Genomic DNA, 24,285 nt, shown 5'->3' with positions numbered 1-24,285 from the left:
CATTAGTTCTCCCATATCTATTCTGTTAGTCATATCCTCAAGTAACTTAGTCAAGCTTATATCCATTTCATAATTTAAATCATCATTAATTTAAAGTCAAAAATAAGCTAGCCTATTGGAATTCCAATGTGGGAAATCATAGATCAAGAAGGTGCAAGTCTGAATCTCAGAAGTCTGACACTGTGTTTGTAAGGTCGCTAAAAGTTTATTTGAAATAAACCAAGATTCTTGATAGGTCAGGGCATGAAGGGATACGGGGCGGGGGACGGAGGCAGGAGTTTGGGCCTGAGAGGAAAAATGGATCAGCTATTATGAAATGGCAGAGCAGACTTGATGGGCCAAATAGACTAATTTTGTTCCTGTATCTTATGGTCTATGGTCTAAAACTCACAGCTTCATCCATCCAAGGTGCGTGAGAACACCATCGCTACCAGGAATCCCTCCAAATCGCTTACCACACTGACTTGTACAACATTCCCGTTTCTTCTTGGATCTAAGCCAAATTCCTGAAACTTGGAACATCTTCAGCTCATGATCCACAGAATTTCAAGAAGCCAGTGGGAGGGTTTATGAGCTAACTATGGACAAACAATAAATACATGGTCTTCCCAATGAGATCCAATAATAAATAATGACACGAAAGGGAAGATGGGACAATGAGAACAGGCAAAAAAGAGGACAGAAGAATTCGAGTTGAATAACTACTTAGAAGAATTACTTAGAAGAATTGCTTAGAAGATTGACTGGCCAGTGGGATCCAGCTCCAATCTGGAAACTCAGTAATATTTCTCTGGAAATATAGTAGCATTGCTCACTAGGATTATTTGGACATTACTGGAAGTCACAATTCTATGCTGTCACCTCTGTCGCATTAACAACTTTTAATTGAGGATTCAAATAAAATACAGAAAATGCAGAAACACTGAGCAGGTCAGGCAGCATCTGTGGAAACAGAAACAGAATTAACATTTCAGACGGATGATCTATCCAAATTTGAGATAAAGTAAGCATAGGGAATATAGAGAAAGGGTAAAAAGGAAAAGAAACAAAAACAAGATTTAGAATAGAATGAAAGGCATTCAATGCCAAAATATTAATGGTGTAAAGGATGGCAATGCAATAGTAAAGAATTAATGGGTTCTAAAGAGACGTATATAGGAGCAGTGAAAACACTAGGCAGGAACTGACTAACAGCTATTTGTTCAATCTGTTGAGATTCACTAACTGTAGTGAATACATTTGGAATTGCGCGTATGTGTACTGCAGTGTGGAAGTATAAAATACATTTGAGATTGATGCAAGAGACCAGGAATTATCTGCAATTATCTAAGCCAATGGTTGAAATATTTATTGTAAAATAATTGACACAAAGGGCCACTAACATTCAATAAAAAGGGAAGTGAAGATCAGTAATTTGGTTATTATTTATTGTAGTTAATAATAATGTTTCAATTACTTTATAACATTGTCAAGGTTTAAAGAATTTATAAATTAAATAAATTTTGATTTTTTTTTCAGATTGTTAAAAACTAATTGTTTCAACATTTCTAAATGTCTCTGATCACCCAACTGCCACAAGATTAAGCCAGATGGCTACAGTGGCATGGTCTTGGGCACAACTGTGGGGCTAACATAGTGATGCTGTGAGGGGTGGAGTAAATCCAATATGATTCAGCCTATACTCTACTATTGTTGAAGTCATGGTTGAGTCTGGAGTATTGTAGTATCCTTTTTTAAAAGATAAATTGCTACCATTCAGCATCTGATGAACTTCAAAGAACAATGTAAGAGACCAAGGGCAGGAAGTTCATAAGGGTAGAGGGATGGATAATTAAAGTTGCAGATGAGTGGAATCTCTGTGCCATGCTTAAAGTCTGAACAGAGCTATTACACAATGTAGTTGTCCAATCTACAGATGATCTTCCCCTATGCTTCAATAGGACATTTCAAATCAATATTGGAAGGAAACTATTTATCAGCCACTCATACCAAAGAGTTTCTGAAAGAATTATTCAATGTTATCTTGTATTGATGGAAACAAAACAAAATGCTTGTTTTGTAATATGAAAAAATGAAATAAGCCCAGTAGCTACCTCACAATAGACTTTTAACTGTGACCTGTTATGGGAAAATACAGCTTGTGTTTATTGAGTACAAAGTGATACAAGTATCAATTTGGCAGCATAATTAATGACAATTTTCTTATTTATTACTGAAGGAATTATACTTACTTTTGCTTTATTTGTCAGCATAAAGAATCTGATTGTGCTTGTCGATATATTTGCAAAACTAGTACAGAAGCTTCAGGCAAGGGAAGGCACAAGCATGTGGTTTAAAATTAAATTTACAATCTCAGACACTTACACTGGTTTATTTCACCTTATGCTTTGGGTAAATATATCTTGCCTTGTGAAAGGCACTCTTACTGTATTTGGAAGGTAATACCATTAAACTCATGATAGGTTAACCATCATTGTAAATATAGTGTCTCATTCTTTCAAGCATTAATTGTTGTTGGAGGCTTTAGAACTATCGAATTTATTTTTTATACTTTGTTTTCTGTCTGCTAATCCAATTGCATTCTCTTGCCTCATTTCTATTCCTATACCTGATAGATCATTGAATTCAAGTTGACACTCCCTGATGAGTTCTTGCAATGCTGATTTACAACCCCAATCATTCAACAGGGAAGCAGAGTTGCTACCTTCTTCACCCACATCCCAGATATTCCGTTCATGTTGCTATTCATTTGTTTGCATGTTGAAAGTTAAGCATCTCAATTTGGAGGATCATATCTAGCTACTGGTTGACACTACTGCTTTGGAAACAAATGGTCAATAATTTAAGTTGGAATTGTATTAACTTTTGTCCATTACCTCACAAGACAAGTGTACCACCTTCAAAAAATGACTCGTTTTCTCTCCATTCATTTACAACAATGTGACACAAATTGCCTTTAAAATTAATTGCTGTATCATGTTTCCTAACACCATAACAATAATGACAGCCTTTCTGAAATAGTATTTCCTGCAAAGATTTTATATCCTCAAACAAGATCAAATAGTTTAGACTACTGCTGAACCACAAGAGAATGAGAGAACACATGATCCATATTCCAAGTCTCCATGGTCTCAGGCAACTGGAACTGTTGATTAGAATGAAAAATCTGATTGAACAACATGTCAGCATTGGCAAATCACTCACTCCTTCATGTGGATTAGCAGCAGCGCAATCAATCCAGCTCCACTGATTTCTTTAGTTTCAGTGATGTGTGTGATAAAACTGCTTAGGCAGGATTTTGATGAGAATTACCTTTTATACTAAAACAATGAAACTGCTCAGTGCACATCCATTGGAAAGAAAAATTACTGCTACAGCACTATTTGAGTAAAATAAAGATCCATTACCAACTTGACACATGACCAACTGGCTAGGTTACTTTGAGATCTTTCAATCATTTGTCATTTGTAGAAAAGTCATGAAAGGCATGTCATTGAGCTGAGCTACATTGATAAGAGCCCCCTGGTTTCTCTGCCTCTGCTTCTGAAACCAAAACAATAGGAAGAGATATGAGGTACAGTGACCTTGCAATGAGGCTGTTATGATGGTGGCAATGATACTGAATACACCCTTGCAGATCTGGTCTGAACTAGAGGTATTTCTTTTTAATGTTAGGAGTAATGAGACTTCATTAAAAATGGTAGATGCTGGAGATGAGCAAGTACAGAGACAAGGGAGGTTGTGAGATGGAGAGAGGGTGATGGAGACTAAATGAATGAAGACTCAAGTGATGAAATGATGACTGTTACTCCTACCTTCCACCCTAAAACACAAGCCATCACATTCAGTTATTTTCATGGCCCATCTCTCTCACAATGCCTTATACATTGTGTTTCCTCTTTGTCCGTTAGTGACCTTTGTGTTAACTTGATCACAATTCAGAGATACAAGCCAAGGCAAAATAGTCATAGCTATGACCAAGAAAGCTTACCAATGCCTCTACTTTCTCAGAAGCTAAAGACATTTGGCAAAGTTCCTATTGACCTTTACTAATTTTTATCAATACACCAAAGAAAGCATCCCGTCTGGACGCATCACGGCTTGGTATGGCAACTGTTCTGCTCACAGCCTCTTGAAACTGCAGAGAGTAATGGACACACTCACAGAAACCAGCCTCCCCTCCATGGTCCCTGTCTATACTTCTCACTGCCTCAATGAAGCAGCCAGCAGAATTAAGTACACCACCACCCCATTCTCTATCATGCCTTCTCCTATCAGGCAGAAGATACAAATGCCTGAAAGCACAAACCACAATGCTCAAAGACAGCCTCTGCCTCATGGTTATAAGACTACAGAAAGATTTCTTACTACAATAATATGAACCCTTGACCTCACAGTCTACCTTGTTATAATCTGATATCTTATTGTCTGCCTGCACTGCATATTTTCTGTAGGTGTAAAACTTTATTCTGAATATTTCCCTGTACAATTTCAGTGCACTATTATAATGAATTGATTTGTATGAACTGCATGGAAGACAAGTTTTTCACTTTACCTTAGTAAATGTGGAAATAATAAAGCAACTTACCAAATTAACATTGTTGGTAAGATGCAAACACGAGGAAATCTGCAGATGCTGGGATTTCAAGCAACACACATAAAAGTTGCTGGTAAACGCAGCAGGCCAGGCCGCATCCCTAGGAAGAGGTACAGTCGACGTTTCGGGCCGAGACCCTTCGTCAGGACTAACTGAAAGAAGAGCTAGTAAGAGATTTGAAAGTGGGAGTATGGTGAAAATAAAGCAGTGGGGGCTAGGGAACTTAAAATCATCGAAAAGTTTCAGAGCGTGAGAAGTGTCACGAACATAGGTAGAAAGGAATTGAACAAGGGGGGATAAAGCAGCATCAAGATATGCAGAAATGAGTTCGGTGGGGCAGGAGCAAGCTGAGACAACGGGTCTACCTGGACAGGCAGGTTTGTGGATCTTGGGTAGGAAGTAGAAACAGGAAGTGTGGGGTGTGGGAACTATAAGGTTGGTAGCAGTGGATGGGAGATCCCCTGAGCGGATGAATGGCCTGGTGCTCCTTAGCGGGGTCATGATTGAGGGGTAAATGAGAGGAGGTATCCGCGAGTTGTCGCTGTGCCTCTGCAAGGTAGAGGTCAGTGCGCCAGACTACAACAGCACCCCCCCTTATCGGCGGGTTTTATGGTGTTAGGATTAGTGTGGAGGGAATGGAGAGCAGAGCGTTCGGAAGGAGTGAGGTTGGAATGGGAACAAGGTGTGGTGAAGTCGAGATGGTTGATGCAGTTAGCAATAAAGAGATCCAGAGCATGCAGAAGACCAGAGAGGGATGTCCATGAAGAAGAGGAGGGTTGAAGACGGGAGAAGGGGTCATCGGTGGGGGTGGGAGAGTCCTTGCCGAAGAAGTAGGCTCGAAGACGGAGCCGGCGGAAGAAGAGTTCTGCGCCATGGCGACCACGGAACTCACTGAGGTGTGGGCGAAGGGGGACAAAGGTGAGGCCCTTACTGAGGACAGAGCATTCTGCCTCAAAGAGTTGAATGTTGGAGGAGATGGTTAAGATCTGGCACAGATGAGAAGTGGGATCAGAGGGGGGAGGGGGGAGGCTGGTGGTGTCAGTGGAGAGGGGAGGGTTGGGGTGAGAGGAAGATGGAGCCTCCGAGGGCCCAGGATTAGATGATGGAATGTGAGGGAGACAGGGTTGCAGAGTGGTGGTGGGGGAGGTGGAGACAAGAGTCACAATAGCAGCACCTGAAGACCCGGCCTGGAGTTCAAGGCTGGAATCTTGAGAGCTCGGATCAGAGAGGGGGAGGGGGGAGGCTGGAGGTGTCAGTGGAGAGGGGAGGGTTGGGTGAGAGGCAGATGGAGCCTCTGAGGATCCAGGAGTGGACGGTGGGATGTGAGGGATACGGGTTTGCAGAGTGGTGGTGGGGAAAGGGGAGACGGGAGTCACAATAGCAGCACATAAAGACCCAGCCTGGAGTTCAAGGCTGGAGTCGCAGTTAGTGGTTGCGCAATTGCTTTGAAGGTGTCCATGGTCGTTGCTGGCGTCCGGGTTTTGAATATGCCCTGGGGCGCTAGAGCCAGCGAGATCAATGGCAGGAGCCGCAATCTGAAGTTCATGTCTGCTAGCGTCGGGGCCAGCAGGCTCTGGGTCTGCTTTCAAATCTCTTACTAGCTCTTCTTTTAGTCAGTCCTGATGAAGGGTCTTAGCCCGAAACGTCGACTGTACCTCTTCCTAGAGATACTGCCTGGCCTGCTGCGTTCACCAACAACTTTTATGTGTGTTGTTGGTAAGATGTTGGGAACACTGCAACAATAAGAGTTAAGAACAACTACTGGCATCCTTTAAGCACAAGGCATGGGATAGGAACAGCACAATCTGAATCATAGGAACACTTGGACTGCTTTGGTAAAGCAGCCAACATAATTAAAGCTTACCCACCATGGACACTCACTGGTCTTCCCCTTCAGATTGGGGAGACGATAGCAAAACCTGGAAGCACATAACATTAGGCTTAAGAATGTTCTATCCTGCTGTTATAAACTATTTAATGGTTTCCTAATAAGATAAGGTGGAATCTTGACCTTGCACTGCACTTCGCTATGGCTTTGCACCTAATGTCTACCTGCACTGAACTTTCTCTTTTGCTGCTATACTTTATTCTGCTTGTACACTGTATAATGAATCGATCTGTATGAACAGTATTCGAGACATGTTTTTCACTGTACCTTGGAGCATGTGACAATATTTAACCAGATTTGATCTCAGCATACCAAACCAGATTTATGAACCAAAGCATGCTAAACCGTACAATACACTAATCCCCCACTACGACTTTTCTTTTGCTACCGTATTTCTTAGGTATTTCTTGTACCTAATAAAGTAGCAACAGAGTATATGTTCATCCTTCAGCTGCTGCGGTCCAATCACTTACAGATTCGGTGTGTCGTGCATTCAGAGACAGCCTTCTGCAAACCACTGTTGTAATGCATGGTTATTTGGTTTACTGTCACCTTCATGTCAGCTTAAACCAGTCTGGCCATTTTCCTCTGACCTCTCTCATTAACAAGGCATTTTGGCACAGAACTGCTGATACTGCCAGTCACTGGATGTTTTTTGTTTGTTGCACCATTCTCTGTAAACTCAGAGAGTGTTGTGAGTAAGAATCCCAGAAGATCACCAGTTTCTGAGATGCTCAAACCACCCCATCTGACACTAATAATCATAGTCACTTAGATCACATTTCTTCCCTATTCTAACGTTTGATCTCGAAATGAACGTCTTGACCATGTCTACAAACCTTGATGCACTGAGTTTGCTGCCACATGACTGGCTAGTAGGATATTTGCATTAACACGCAGGTATACAAGTGTACCTAATAAAGTGGCCACAGAATGTATTCACCAGTGCCCAATTCGGGATTCACTAATATCATTCAGCTCTAGATCTCATCACACTTTGAATTAAACATGGACTAACGAGCTAGTTTCCAAAGGTGGAAAGAGACTGCTTTTATCATCAAGATAGTATTTGACTGAGCCCTAGTGTAATTGGAGTCAATGGGCATTAAAGAGAAATTCCTCCAATGGCTGGAACCAAGGAAGATGGCTGTGGTTGTCAGTAGTTCAACTAACCCAGCCCAAAACGTCACTGCAGAAGATGTTCAGGATAGCGGCCAGGACAGAACCATTTTAAAATGCCTCATCAGGGATCTTCCTTCCCTCAAAGGTGGGGATGTTCACTGATGTCTGCACAAAATTCAATTCAATTTGCAATTCCTCAGCAAATGAAGCTGTTCATGCACGCATTGCAGGACCTCATCAACATTCAGACATGGTCTGATAAGTATCAAGTAACATTCATGTCACAAAAGTGGCAGGCAATCATTATCTCCATGAAAAGAGTCTGTCACTGCTAGGTATAATATAACATTTGACTTTTATGGGATTTGTGGCATTGACATCCATTGACCCCCAGTTAGACAGTTGATTCATGAGCTCCTCATGTTCATTAAATTATCGACTTAGAGTGTCTTCTTATATCTGCACGAGGCACTCTTAGATGAGCTGATATACTGTACAAGCCACAAGCCAAACAATGCATCGACCAACTACATGACACATCAGTTGGATGACTAGTGTTACATGTACTTGGTGGTTAATTTGAAATCTGGCAGAAAAGTAAAAGATGCATTTTACGTCTGAGACTGTAGAGCTCTGAGAGTTGGAGGGATTCAGATGTCCTGGTGAATGATTCACTGAAGGCAGGCATGCAGGTACAATAAGTAATTATGAGAACTAATAGGATGTTATTATTATTTGCTATGGCAACTCAGTACAAATTAGCAAAGTTTGTTTCGGTGTTATGGGTTTTCATGAGACCAAATCTACAGTTTTGTGTACAGTAATGATCCCTATGCTTAAGGATGGATGAAAATGAGTTGGAAATAGTTCAAAATAGTTTATTGGACTAAACCTGAAATAAGCAAGTTGATCAGACTAGAGTGCCTACTGGAATTGAGAGAAGCAATTTGATTGAAACATACAAGATTCGGTGATGTCTTTACAGGATGGACATTTCTTCTTCTGGAAGAATATAGAACAAAGGGCCACTAACAATAAGGGCCACTATCTTTTCACTAACTGAAAAGAGAGGTGAGATAATTTGTTGCGAGTCTTTTGAACTCTCATTCTCAAAGAGCAGTGGAAGCAAAATCACTGAATATTTTAAAGTTGAAGATAGAAACATTCTTGCTGAGTTTGAGGAGAAAAATTGGCCCGACATGGCAATTCCAATGGACAGGAAGAGAAAAGCCTGCACAGGTTAGTGGACACAGTCTCGTCAATCATGGACACAGCACCATCACTATTGAAAATATCTACGTGAGGTGCTGCCTCAGGAAGACAGCACCTATCATCAAGGATCCCCATCGTCCATATCATCATGCCCCCTTCTCATTGCTACCATCAGGCAAAAGCATGAAGTCCCATACCACCAGTTTTGGGAACTTTCCCACTGCCATCAGCATTTTGAACCAATGTGCACAATCCTACTTCAGCAAAGCAACAACACAGACCAAGTCTTGCACTCCCATGGACCTCTCTCACTGTGTTTTTCTTTTGCATTAATGCCTTCTTTTGCAGTTATTTACTCTTCTGCACTGTCTTATATAATATAACTTATATTCTCTGTCTTGTTGTCTGAATCTATGCCCGCGATGCTGCTACAAATTTTACATTGCACCTGTTCCTCACCATACATGTGCATAAGACAGAAATACAAGATTGCAGTTAGATTATGATCTAATTGAATGGCAGAGTAAGCTCAAGTGGACAAATAGCCTATTGCTGTTCCCAATTCAAGCATATGTATATACACTCAGTAGTCACTTTATTCGGTATACCTGCTCATTAATGCAAATACCTTATCAGCCAATCATGTGACAGCAACCCAATGCATAAAAGCATGCGGACATGGTCAAGAGGTTCAGGACAGCGGAGCTAAAGATGGAGCCAGAGGGTGACTTCTCCCAGCTCATCAGCAAAACAGTAAAATTCTTCCTATTCTAATGTTTCTATTTTCCTTTTCAGAGTTGCTGGGGTCCTATGGACACAATCTCTCGCTGGTGTCGTGTACTGAAGCATAGTGGAAGTCTGAGCGTCGAAGATAGCAAAAGTGGCTGCTGGAGGGTTCTGCACTCAGTAATCTATCTGCTGATTCCCAAGTCAGGGAACACAAAATAAAAAAGCAACACCTCAGACTGGCTGTAACATCAAAATAGCGACTCATCTTCCTTGTCGCTGTGGAAGGAGTAATATCTGTCTCTCTCTTGTTAGTGCGAGAGAGACCCTGTGGGATGTTGAAATGTTGGAGTGAACAGTTAGGTCTTGATGTACTGTAGACTATGATCTCTCTTTTTGGGGGCTTTACTTTTACTTGCATGGTGGGTGGTGGGAATGCTGATGCTTTATTCTAGAATAATTTGCGAAAGGAGGAGGAGGATGGTTAATGCTGCTTGCATGTGGGAGAGAGCAGGGGGATTGGGGTTCTTATGTTTTTTCTGTCATTCTTTGGGAGGTTTCTTATGTTTCGAGGATGTCTATAGAGAGTAAGAATTTCAGGTTGTATATTGTATACATTCTCTGATATTAAATGGAACTATTGAACTATCATTCGGACCAAACATCAGAATGGGTAAGAAATGTGATCTAAATCCATGGAATAATTGCTGGTGTCAGATGGAGTGGTTTGAGTATCTCAGAAACTGCTGATTTCCTGGATTTTCATGCACAACAGTCTCCAGAGTGTACAGAGGATGGTGTGAGCAACAAAAAAAATCCAGTAGAAGATCATGCTTCGTTCCAATCCCATAACTAATAACCTCTGAGTGTATGCGCTCCCGTCTCCTCCAAAGGAGCCCCAAATAATCCAGTTAGCAATTTCTTTGGGGTGAGAGGGTGACCTGTTTGACTACTGTCAACACAGTACTTCTGATGGAGAGAATCTGCAAACCCAGTTTTACCACCCTTCACAGGTAACTAAGATATAAAGCCCAGGATTGAATGGGAGCAGGTAGACAAAAAAATAACAATCAAAACAAACTTCTATGTCACCTTGAACAACCCTTTACGTTTATTTCAGCCATAATTTAACTCCCTATCAATGTTATTTTACAGGAAAACTGTTCTAGTGTCAGGAGGCAAACAAGGACTAAGCAATAAAATTGGAAGAATAATATTTATGTGAAGTTTAATCAACACAACCAATTTTGTGCACCTACTTCCATTAAAGTGAGCATAAAAATCCAGTGCCTCTGTGGCCCTCCCTCAATAATGCCACAACACTACTTCTCACCTCAGATTGAAGCTGAAAGGAGCACACTGCACAGGTATGATTTTAATTTTGCACAGCATTCAGTCATGTGGATTCAGGGTACGACTGACAGTTTATGGTCAAATGATGTTTTGTGCCATGAGCCAACGTGCAGTATGAATGGGCCAACAAAACTCATCTCATACAGAGCTCTGTGAAGCGAAAAAAAGGAGTGTTCATCCCATCAACCCCCAGCTGAATTTCAGTTCTCATCCCAGGAATCAAAACTTTGCAAAAAGCAAATCTGGTGCTGTTAATTGCAAAGTTCTTAATCCACAAAACCAAGAAAAACATGCTCCAAAATGTTAGCTATTTGGTGCATTTACAGTAAACATAATGTCTTTCATAGACACCAGACACTTAAAGTGCTTTGAATTTTTAAGTAATTAAATACTTTAGTGTGCCGTCAGTATTGTAATGAGCCAGCTTATGCTCCCATAAACAGCTTACACCAACACTCTGTGATAGCATTTGCTAGTTTAGTACAGAAACTGTTGCATTGGTTTAGATCTTAAGCGCAAAAGATTCTGCAGATGCTGGAAATCTTGAGCAACACAAAGTGCTGAAGGAACTCAGCACACTAAGCAGTATCTGCGGAGGGGGATATAAACAATCACACTTCAGGTTGTGACCTTCATCAGGAGTAAATCTAATTCATTGATTTGGATCTACCAGGTCCTTCAACTGAACACGTCCTACTCAGTAAGAAAAACTAAATAAGGAATAGGAGCCTGCTTTGCCATTCATCAAGATTACAGTACTCGAAGTGTTATATCTCAATTCATGGAGAAAAAGGAATAAGGTGGATGATCTTGTTGCACTATTACAGATTGTCAGATATGATGTTGTGGACATCGCTGAATTGTGGCTGAAGGATGGTCGTAGTTGGGAGTTAAATATCAGAGGGATAGGAAGGTAGGCAGAGGGGGTGGACTGGCGCTGCTGGTAAAGAATGGTATCAAATCAGTAGAAAGATTTGTGACATAGGATCGGAAGATGTTGAATCCTTGTGGGTTGAGTTGAGAAACTGTCAGGAGTCCTTTATAACAGTAAAAGGACCCTGATGACTGTTATGTACAGGCCTCCTAATAGTAGCTGGGATGTGGAAATAGAACAGATATGTCAAAAGGACAACGCTATGATAGTCATGGGAGATTTCAACATGCATGCCGATTTGAAAAATCCGGTTGGAAATGGATCCCAAGAGAGCAAGTTTGTTGAATGCCTATGAGATGACTTTTTAGAGCAGTTTGTCCATTGAGCCTACTAGAGGATCAGCTATACTGGATTGGGTGTTACGTAACAAACTGGAGGTGATTAGGGAGCTTAAGGTAAAAGAACCCTTAGGAGATAGTGATCACAATATGATTGTATTCAAACTTGAAATTTGATAGGGAGAAAGTAAAGCCTGACGTAGCAGTATTTCAGTGGGGTAAAGGAAATTACAGCAGTATGAGAGAGGAGCTGGGCAAAGTAAATTCGAAGGAAATGCTGGCACGGATGACAGCAGAGCAGCAATGGCGTGAGTTTCTGGGAAAATGATGAAGGTGCAGGATAGATGTAGTCCAAAACCAAAGAAATACTCAAAATAGTACAACAGCGGCTATCAAGCGAAGTCAAAGCCAATGTAAAAGCAAAAGAGAGAGCATACAACGAAACAAAAATTAGTGGGAAGACAGAGGATTAGGAAGCTTTTAAAACCCTACAGAGAGCAACTAAAAGAATCATTGGAAGGGAAAAGAATAAATATAAAAGCAAGTGAGTAAAGAGCAAAAGCTTTTTCAAGTACGCAAAAAATAAAAGAGAGATGAGATGAGAGTGGATATAGGACCACCTGAAAATGAGGCTGGAGAAATAATAACAAGGGACAAAGAGATGGCAGATGAACTACGAACTAAATGAGTAGCTTGCATCAGACTTCACTGTAGAAGACACTAGCAGTGTGTCAGATGTTGAAGGGTGTGATGGAAGAGAAGCGAATACAGGGGGGAAGGTGCTCAAAAAGTTGTAAGACCCAAGGGTACATAAGTCATCCAGACCAGGTGAACTGCACTGCAGGGTTCTGAAAGAGGTAGCAGTAGAGATTGTGAAGACATCAGTAATAATCTTTCAAAAATCATTAGACTTTGGCATGGTGCCCGAGGATTGGAAAATTGCAAATATCATTCCACTTTTTAAGAAAGGACGAAGGCAGCAGAAAAGAAACTATAGACCAGATAGCTTGACCTCAATGGTTGGAAAGACATTAGAGTCAATTGTTAACGATGAGGTTATGGAGTACTTGGAGACACAAGGCAAGATAAGACCAAGTCATCATGGTTTCCTTAAGCGAAAATATTGCCTGATGAACCTGTTGGAATTCTTTGAGAAGATTACATGTAGGATAGATAAAAGGGATACAGAAAATGTTATATATTTGAACTTTCAGAAGGCCATTGACAAGGTGCCACACATAGAAATTTTACAGCAAATTACAGGCCCCTCGGCCCACAATATTGTGCTGACCATGTAACCTACTCTAGAAACTACCTAGAATTTCCTTAGTGCATAGCCTTCTATTTTTCTAAGCTCTATGTACCTATCTAAGAGGCTCTTAAAAGACCCTATTGTATCCGCTTCCACCACCACCGCCAGCAGTGCATTCCAAGCACCCACCACTCTCTGTGAAAAACTTACCCCTGACATCGCCTCAGTACCTATTTCCAAGCACCTTAAAACTGTGTCCTCTCATGTTTGCCATTTCAGCCCTGGGGAAAGCCTCTGGCTATCCACATGATCAATGCCCCTCATCATCTTATAAACGTCTATCAGGTCATCTCTCGTCCTCTGGCGCTCCAAGGGGAAGTGGCCAAGTATACTCAACCTATCCCCATAAGGTACACCCTCCAATCCAGGCAACATCCTTGTAAATCTCCTCTGCACTCTCTTTATAGTATCCGCATCCTTCCTGTAGTGAGGTGACCAGAACTGAACACAGTACTCCAAGTGGGGTCTGAACAAGGTCTTATATAGCTGTAACATTACTTCATGGCTCTTGAACCCAATCCCACAGTTGATGAATGCTAACACACCATACGCCTTCTTAATAACACTGTCAACCTGCGCAGCAGCTTTGGGTGTCCTATTGACATGGACTGCAAGATCTCTCAGATCCTGTACACTGCCAAGAGCTTTACCATTTATATTATATTCTGTCTTCAAACTGGACCTACCAAAATGAACCACTTCACACTTTTCTGGGTCGAACTCCATCTGTCACTTCTCAGCCCAGTACTGCATCCTATCAATGTCCTGTTGTAACCTCTGACAACCCTCCATGCTATCCACAACACCCCCAACCTTTGTGTCATCAGCAAACTTATTAACGCACCCTTCTACTTCTTCATCCAGGTCATTTATAAAAATCAGAAAGAGGAGGGGTCCCAGAACAGATCCCTACAGAACACCATTGGTCACTGACCCCCATGCAGAATACAAACCATCTACAACCACCCTTTGCCTTTTGTTGGCAAGCCAATTCTGGATCCACAAAGCAAGGTAGGTCTCCTTGGATCCCATGCCTCCTTACTTTCTGAAGGAGCCTTGCATGGGGAACCTTGGGTATATCTCATCAGGTCCCGGCGACTTATCTAACTTAATGCTTTTCTATAAGCTCCAGCACATCCTCTTTCTTACTGTCTATATGCTTACCAAGTTAACAGCCCATGGTATTACAGAAAAGTTACTAATGTAGCATTGTCTGATTGGTAGGAGGCAGCAAGTGGGAATAAAAGGATCCTTTTCTGGTTGGTTGCCAGTGACAAGTGTTGTTCTGCAGAGGTCAGTGTTGGGACTGCTTCTTTTTATGCTGTATATCAATGATTTAGATGATGGAATAGATGGCTTTATTGCCAAGTTTGCAGATGATACAATGATTGGTGGAGGGGCAGGTAGTGTTGAGGGAACAGAAGGGCTGCAGAAAGACTTCGACAGATTAGGAGAATTGGCAAGAGAGTGGCAAATGAAACACAATATTAGAAAATGCTTGGTCATGCATTTTGGTGGCATAAATAAATGTGCAGACTATTTTCTAAATGGGGAGAAAATCCAAAAATCAGACATGCAAAGGGACTTGGGAGTCCTTGTGCAGAACAACCTAAAGGTGAACTTGTAGGCAGAGTTGGTGGTGAGGAAGGCAAATGCCATGTTAGCATTTATTTATTTCAAGAGGTCTAGAATACAAGAGCAAAGATGTGATGCTGAGGCTTTATAAGGCACTGGTGAGGCCTCACCTTGAATATTGTGACTAGTTTTGGGCTCCTCATTTAAGAAAAGATGCACTGGCATTGGAGAGGGTTCAGAGGAGGTTCACAAGGATGAATCCATTAGTGAAAGGGTTATCATACGAGGAACGTTTGATAGCTCTAAGTCTGTAATTGCTGGAATTTTGAAGGGTGAGGGGGGATCTCATTGAAACCTTTCAAATGTTGAAAGGCCTAGAGAGAGTAGATATGGAAAGAATGTTGCTCATGGTGGAAGAGTCTAGGACAAGAGGGCACAGCCTCAGGATACAGGGGCATCCATCTAAAACAGAGATGTGAGGAAATTTCTTTAGACTTAGGGGGATGAATTTATTACCACAAGCAGCTGTAGATGCCAGGTAGCTGAGGCAGAGCTTGATAGGTTCTTGACTGGACGTGGCATCAAAAGTTAAGGGGAGAAGGCTGGGGAGTGGGGCTAAGGCCAGGGAGTGGGGCTGAGGAGGGGAAAAAAAGGATCAGCCATAATTAAATGGCAGAACAGATTCGACAGGCCAAATGGCCTAATTCTGCTCCTATGTCTTATGATCTTATTATGATTGACCGTCCATCCAGAATGTAGCTTCCAGCACTATCCCCATATCTCTTAATTACCTCAATGCCCAGGTAGCTCCCATTTCTTCTTTGCATGAGCACAATAACTGTGGCATCTGGGATAATTGAAAGACTCACTCTATTCACTCTCCCTCCTCTCTTTGCTTCCCCCCAAACCAATCACACCCCACCCACAAGCTCGATTCTTATGCTCCCTTTAAGGTACAATTAACTAAAACAAATTTCATACTGAAATACCTAACCTTATGTAATGCCTTGGCTCACAATTTTACTGCTATGCTGTAGGTGCTTCACTTTAGCAGTTTTATAAGAGCAGTCTGTTCTGCTTTCAGCCTGCTGGAGTTACCATTGAAGATAAGGGACACTTAGGAATGTGTGTCATCCAACTAGGATGGTGGAACTGGCAGAAGGTTCCAAAGAACACTGGGGGAAGCGGTTTTGTGAGAGACATGAAGGTTGGTCTTGATCTTCGCTCAGCGGGAGATAAAGAGAGAAGACGCTGGAGAGAACCGGTTGTATAGGTTTCAATCCGGTGGGAAACGCGATTTGAAGGAGCCAAGGCACGGGATTCTGCCAGGGATCAGTGAATAAGGTTTTTGGAGCATTTGAGCTCCAACCTGTGTACATTTGACTGTTTATTTATAATGGTTCCTTTTTGGTTTTTTTCTTTCTTTTCTTTACTAACTCTTTAGTTAAGTTAATGTTCACAAATATACTTCTTTATAATTGTATGCAGTGTGCGATCTGTTATTTTCTGCTGACAGGCTGGAACAGGGCAGTAAATCACACAGCATCCACATAAACCAGGGTTTGGGTGAGTGAGGTATCCCAACCCCATGGATTTGGCAGGACCAGAGTTGTATATAGATGTACGAAGTGGGAGAAAGGTGGGTTTTCTTAGCACTGAGTCCGGGGGCTGTTAGCGAGGGGATAACGAGCCGTTTCTAGAGACGTCCAGACAAAGGGGGTTTCACTTAAAAGATAAATGTGATGCCCAGTTGTTTAGCAAATCAAGAAACTTAATTATTGTATTGCTGGGTAGACAGTTCCAGAAAGAGGCATGGCCTCTGCATTGTGCATGTGTATTTTGTAATTTTTTTAAAATACGGAACTTTGTCATTTGTTTTTATCTAAACTGTAAGGAACCAATTTGCATTATTAAAGATACTGCTCTGAATGAGGAATTGTAAGCAATTGAAGGAAATGCTTTTAGTTCCGTACTGATTCTGAAAATGAAAGGAATAAAGGGCAAAAAATATAATTAAAATGAGTCAACCTTAATGGGGAATAATTAGTCTATTAACATTGCTACAACCAAAATATTAATTTGGAGAAGGAAGCATAATAGTTCAATTGGAAGGGAGTATCACTGTTACCTAAGGGACAGCGTAATACCTGATGAGCATGTTGCAGCAGTTCCATACGCTCCTGTAAGATTTGACCATCATACTCGCGGCTCTGCCTCAGGACCTGACGTCGCCACTTCTCAACAGCCAACTTCAACTCTTCCTTTTGTTTCTCAGTCAGTGTGTCGCTTACTCTGTTTCCAGGGCACTGCTGCAAGGTATTGTACAGTGTGGCTTCCAGTTCCTGGATTTGCTGAGAAGGAGAATGTACATATTATATGTAAAACTTCTAACCCATTAAAAGAAAACAACCAATCTGGAAGGAGAGCATTAACTGTGTTTCGCAATTGCAAGGTATTGTTTTTGAGCTCTTAGGCACTGGAACAGGCCTCATGTAGAGCTTGCCAGGCTCTGATCAAGCATGAGCATCCAGAACAGTTTGTGCCACTTTGTGACGGGTCACGACACAGTCTAGGTCCCATGGAATGTCAGCGTTTTGTTTACAGTGCACTTCAGTTGCTATTAGCAACCAATGACACAGGTAGCTATGTAAGTTAATGCAATTTGAAGCAATCCATTTTAAACGAGCATATCCAATTCCGACCTGCAGGCTGGAGTCCAGAATGCAAAATTCCACCTATAACTAAAGCAGATCTGGCCTAGGAAACCGGTTCACCACAAATCTATTTGAAAAATACAGCTCTGAAGGTTCTCAATAGCCTCTGTGTTTCTGCAAACGTTGCTGCAGTAACCTTGTAAGATGAGTGACAGCAAGAATGCCTTGGCAACAGTTACCACCCCTGCAAATCAATAGCCTGACTCTCAACACAATGTGGTGCATTACTAAGGAATCAGACACTGCAGCTCTTGGACATTTTGCTATTTTCTCAATGGGAATGGAATACGCAGTTTATATTCCAAAAGTGATGTGTGCCTTTGATTTGTCCAGATCAGAATTTTTTTTTTTATTTAGAATAAATACACACATCAGTGCAGCTATTTTCATTTTATGTATGGCTGCATAAATACTGCAACATCAACTTAGTAACTGTGATGAAAGGATATCTAACTGTATTTTATTATCTTTGGCTAAAATTTTAAGTTTGGACACTCAGAAGCATCCTTTACTGCTTGTGTAAAACTTCTCATCAGCAAGTTTAATCAGCTGGAATCACCATTGCTTTTCTGAGCATCTCCAGCATTCAATTGTAACGACAATAATGGCACAGGATTCAGATTTTGGGTTAATTTAATCAGCAGAAATAAATGGTTGTGCAGTGGCATCAACTCATTATCCGCTTCAACCAAAATTCTCCAGTCCTATTGAGTTAGTGGAATGAATTTCAGAGGTGGAAGACTGTGCCAGTTCATTGTTACCAATCACGTAAGAACAGTTACACAACTTTTTCCAGATGGGTTTGTGTAAGTGATTGGACAGCTACTCTTATTAATCTGTGCCTTCAATCTATTCATTACACAACATCTTTGTACATATTTTTCAATTTTATTGCATGAAGAAAAACTGTTAACATCTGTTGCTGAAAGGAACCACAGAGCGTATTGAGGTGACTGAACCCAATGCTTGGACATCGATATAAGTGCTGGGCCAGGTTGAAAAGTTAAGGTTGTTGGGCCTAAGAAGATGGACGAGCAGGTTCAGCTCACTGTTCCGTGACATTTACTTGGTTCTGCGCTGAACTATAGGTCTTGGACTCTCTTTGTGGACTTCAGAGGTGTTGTTTACATGATTTGTTTTTTTTTTCTTTTCTAGGCACATTATGGGGTTTGATGGACTTTTTTCAATGGGTTCTTTTCGGTTTCTTTGTTTTATGGCTGCCTGTTAGGAGACAAATCTCAAGGTTGTATAATGTATACACTCTTTGATAATAATCAGAAGAGAAACTATAAGCTGGAGCTATTTAAACAAATAAAAGTCAGACAAGAAACTGTAAAAAAGCCTTTAGATTATGAAAGAGTTTGATAGGCTAGATTTGAAGAAGGCATCTCCTTTTTGGGTCAGAAAACAAACATGGGCTGAAAACGTAGAGTGTTCACTAAACAAAAATCTAGTGAAGAACCCAGCTGAAATATTGGTTCCAATTGCAGATCTTACTGCTCAGTGGAGAAGCTGAGGTAAAAAAAAGAGAGCATTTAGAAGAAAATTAGGTGAATGCAAGAGAGATGAAGGTCAGAGAGTGCATTTGTTTTCAAATCTTTCCTCAGTCTCAACCTAATCTATCACTATAATGCCCTCTATAACCCTCTCAAAATCACCCATCCTTTAAGCATCATCCCTGAATAAGACTCCTCAGGCTCTAAGCTCAGGAATATTTTTCCAAAATCTAACCATCTCTTTCCTAGTTTGAAGTAGTTCATTAAAGTTTTTCTCTAAAGCCAAGCTTTTGGCTAAATGGCCTGGTATTACTTCATCAGTGCACTGTCAAGTTATGATTGATAACTTCTCTTGAGGCTAGTGGAATGCGATCTTTTATAGCAAGGTTCCCAACCTTTTTTATGCCATGGACCAATACCATTAAGCAAGGGGTCCATGGACCCCAAGTTGGGAACCCCTGTCTTATAGCATTAAAGTTGCTCTTTAGCCACACCTGTATGAATACAATTAGGGAAGCAGAAGGCTTGTATAGGGAATAAACATCAACTTTAGCCCTCTTGTCCAAATAGCTTCTGTTATGAAGAAAAATTCCTATATATCATTTATCATGAGCTGACATTCTGCAAGGCACACCAATTCCAAGTTGTTCAAGTGTCTGTATAAATAGATATACTAGTTAAAGTAAATAAAACTAGAGAAACTTCCTAACTCTGTTTCAATCCAGCACCAAATTCAAGGTAAAATGGAATGATTGGATGTAATTTCTATCAGTGCAATTACTGCCCTCCCAGTTCTGATGAAGAATCCCTGAAGCATTAACTGTTTCTCTTTCCCTCAATACTGCTTGACATTTCCAGCATTTTCTGTTTTTTTTTCTTTTAAATTTCCAACATGTGCAGTTCTTTTTCTTCTCTGGATTTACCTCTAGATTTGGGATCGAGGATTCGGGATGACAAGAGCACATCTCAACTCCAACTAAAACCAAGAAAAATCTTTACAATCTGCCAAAACATCTTTCTTAAAAGAAGACTTTGCCTTTTATTCAGCAACTTGATGAAAAACCATTGGAAACCTAGTATATCACGTATCTCCTTTATCCACAGCATATTATTTCTTCAAAGATAAACAATAAATAGATCAATCATGATTTCCCTTTCACAAAGCCATGTTAACTTTATCTGATTACACTAAATTTTCTGCTATAACATCATAATAAAGAGCTTCTAGCATATTTGAAGAAGACTAGGTAGATGTGGTGTTTAGATACTAGGCTGTGTCTAGGATAACCCAGCTCTTTTGTTCATTTTGTCATGAAAGAAATTTATAATACTGTATATGTTAACTTATGTAATTTATGTTATGTTTGTAATGTACTATACTTTGCTGAAAAGTATCAAATTTTCATGGCATTTATACTCTGGGTATATATGCCCATGACAATATGCTTGAACATATCACATAGAAATTTTCAGATGTATATATACTCCGATGTACTCAGTTACAAAAATCATTTAAAAAGCAGGAGGATGGATGGATGTTTGGCCCCTTAAACTGGCTCTCTATTCAATATCATGCATAATCTCTCATCCTTGTCTCACTTTTCTGAATGAGTCCCATATTATTTTATTTCTTTATTATCCAGAATTTATAAAATAATAGGCAATCTTGCGAAAACATTCGAAATGCTTGCATTGTTTAACAGAATAGAATTGTTCACTTGGCTAGGTTGTCTAAAACTCGGGGTCTTGAATATACCCAGTGACTGAACCAAGAACCCTCTTGCAGTGAAAACTCACAACCCCGAATTTTCTTCTCAAAGGCTGAACACTTAATATTACATGGTGATCCCCTAGTTTTAGATATCCTAGCCAAGCAAAACATCACCCCTGCTTCTATTCTGTTAAATAATGCAAACATATTGAATGTTTTAGCAAGATGACCTATTATTATATAAATTCTGATTCTAGTATGCCTAGCTTGAGCAGTAGCTTGATTGGGGCAGTCAGACTCTCCTCTTGGTAAACTATAACTCAATCCCAGATGTGAATTGTGTATGGATTTGGAAAACCTAGGTTACATGTGTCACAGTGCCACCACTGGTGGGATGCCTAAAACTGCAGACCTAAGGTTCGGTTTATATCTATCCAATCACCCTGCAAAGCACAACCAAAATGAACAGCATCGTCAGATAGAGCAGAGAATATCAAACAGTACAGCACATTATAGGCCCTTTGGTCCATAATGTTGTGCCAACCTTTTACCATACTCTAAAGATCAATCAAACACTTCCCTTTTCCCATAGCCATCCATTTTTCTTGATCCATTTGCCTCTCTAAGAGTCTCTCAAACATCCCTAACGTGTCTGCCTTTACTACTATCCCTGGCAGTACACTCCATGCACCTACCACTTTCTGTGTTTAAAAAAAAACCTATCTCTGACATCTTCTCTATACCTTATTCCAAATACAATAACATTATGCCTCTTTGTATTAACCATTTCCTTCCCTGGGGGAAAAGCCTCTAGCTGTCCACCCACATATGGCTCTTATCATCTTGTACATAGTTAGTAATGCAGCAACATGTTACATTATACTGAGAATGGGCCGACTGTCACTCAGAGCTTAAAGAAAGGATTACAGATTCACCAGTTCCAACACCATTAAGGTAATCTTCAAGAGGCGTTGCCCTCAGAAGATGGCATCCATCATTAGGGACACCCACTATATGAGGCAGGCCCTCATCCCATTACTAACATCAGGGAGGTGGTACAGGGAGCCACACACACACACCCCAATTTAGAAACACCACCTTCCCTTCCAGCATCAGATTTCTAAACAGTCCATAAACATTACCTCATTATTCCTTTATGCTTATTTCTGTAATTTATAGATTTTTGGGTCTTTGCACTGTGCTGCTACTGCAACACAACAATTATCACTTCATACAGTATGTCAGTAATAATAAATCTGATTCAGATCTGTAACTATCCAATCTCAGTATCTTAAATTCAAAGACTTACCACAATATCCAGGCCAATACTCATATCTCAACAAGCATCACTTAAAAATAAAACCTTCACTTCAAGGCATGTGGGTCTCCATGTGCAAAAATGTGAATCTAAACTCTATGAGCTGCACTTCAAAGCAATTAATTTTGTGTGATGTTGTCTTTATGTCCAAGAGATGTACAATACCTTTAAAGGAGTATTCAACACCCTTAGAAGTTTTCATGTTTTATTGTTTTACAACATTGAATCAGAGTGAATTTAATTTGGCTTTTTTGACATTGATCAACAGAAAAATACTCCCTTGTGTCAAAGTGCAAACAAAGTGATTTAAATTAATTATAAATATAAAACACAAAATAATTGATTGCATGAGTATTCACCTCCTTCAAGTCAGTATTTAGTAGATGCACCTTTGGCAGCAATTACAGCCTTCAGTCTGTGTGGATAGCTTTGGACATCAGGACACTGTAATTTTTTCCCATTCTAACTTCCAAAACTGCTCAAGTTCTGTCAGATTGCATGGGAATCGAGAGTGAACAGCCATTTTCAAGTCCAGTCACAAATTCTCAATTGGATTGAGGTCTGTACTCTGATTTGGCCACTCCAGGACAGTAACTTTGTTGTTTTTAAGCATTTCTTGTGTATCTTTCCCTTTATGCTTGCAGTCATTATCTTGCTCGAAAATAAATCTCTCAAGTGCAGTTCTCTGGCAGACTGATTCAGGATTTCCCTGTATTTTGCTGCATTTACCTTACCCTCTACCTTCACAAGCATTCCAGTGCCTATTGCAGTGAAGGATCCCCACAGCATGATGCAGCCACTACCATGCTTCATAGTAGAAATGGTGTGTTTTTGATGATGTGTGACATTTTGCTTACATCAAACATAACGTTTAGTCTGAAGGCCAAAAAGCTCAATTTTGGTTTCATCAGACCATAGAACCTTCTTCCAGCTGACTTCAGAGACTCCCACATGCCTGCTGGCAAACTCTAGCCAAGATCTCACGGAGCTTTTTTTCCCAATAGTCATTTTCTCTTTTTCACTCTTCCATAAAGCTGCAATTGGTGAAGCACCCCAGCAACAGTTGTTGTATGTGCAGTCTCTCCCATCTAAGCCACTGAAACTTGTAACTCCTCCAGAGTTGTCATAGGTTTCTCAATGGCCTCCCTCACTCGTCGCCTTCTTGCACGGTCGCTCAGTTTTTGAGGACGGCCTGCTCTAGCCAGATTTACAGCTGTGCCATATTCTTTCCATTTCTTGATGATTGACCTAACTGTACTACAAGGGATATTCAATGACCTGGAAATTTACTGTATCTATCTCCTGACTTGTGCTTTTCAATAACCTTTATGCAGACCTGCTTAGAACATTCTTTTGTCTTCATGGTGTAGTTTTTGCCAGGATGCTGACTCACCAGCAGTTGAACCTTCCAATAACAGGTGTATTTTTACTCCAATCAATTGAATTACCTTGACTGCATACAGGTGATCTTCATTTAACTAGTTATGTGACTTCTGAAACCAAGTGGCTGCATCAGTGAAGATTTGGTGTGTCATATTAAAGCGGGTGAATACTTATGTATCAATTATTTTGTGCTTTATATTTGTAATTAATTTAGATCACTTTGTAGAGATCTCTTTTCAATTTAACACAAAAGTGATCAGTGTCAAAAAAAGCCAAATTAAATCCACTGTAATTCAATGTTGTAAAACCATAAAACATGAAACCTCCAAAGGGGGTGAATACTTTTTAGAGGCATTACACTTTTGATACTTGCACTATCAAATATACAAACCTTTCCTTTAATTTCAGCCAGTTTATGTTAAAAATAATTGAAATGTGAGATGAAAAATACCTATTTTATTTTAGATTTCTAGCATCTTCAGTTTTTTATTTGCTATTAAAATAATTTCAGTCTTTGAAAAGAAATAACAATTTTTACGTCAGACAAGAATACATAAACGTTGTGATTTATAACCTATATATTCTTCATATGGTTGGTAGTAACACTGAAGACCAAATTCACATTCTCTTCAATCAAGTAATACAATATTCCCTGCCTGTTCCATA

General features: G+C 40.3%; 1 protein-coding gene across 1 annotated transcript in view; it reads right to left on the bottom strand.

The window, feature by feature from the left end:
* The window catches only part of LOC140196678 (janus kinase and microtubule-interacting protein 1-like), a 377,821-nt gene that overhangs the window by 5,688 nt on the left and 347,848 nt on the right, over nt 1-24,285 (bottom strand). The window contains exon 20 of the mRNA XM_072256285.1: nt 17,145-17,348. Coding sequence (XP_072112386.1) covers nt 17,145-17,348 — 204 coding nt within the window. The remainder of the gene's footprint in view (nt 1-17,144; nt 17,349-24,285) is intronic.

This window comes from Mobula birostris, chromosome 4 (genome assembly GCF_030028105.1).
Source record: "Mobula birostris isolate sMobBir1 chromosome 4, sMobBir1.hap1, whole genome shotgun sequence".
Classification (NCBI taxonomy): Eukaryota; Metazoa; Chordata; class Chondrichthyes; order Myliobatiformes; family Myliobatidae; genus Mobula; species Mobula birostris.
This window is presented reverse-complemented; position numbering and strand designations above follow the sequence as displayed.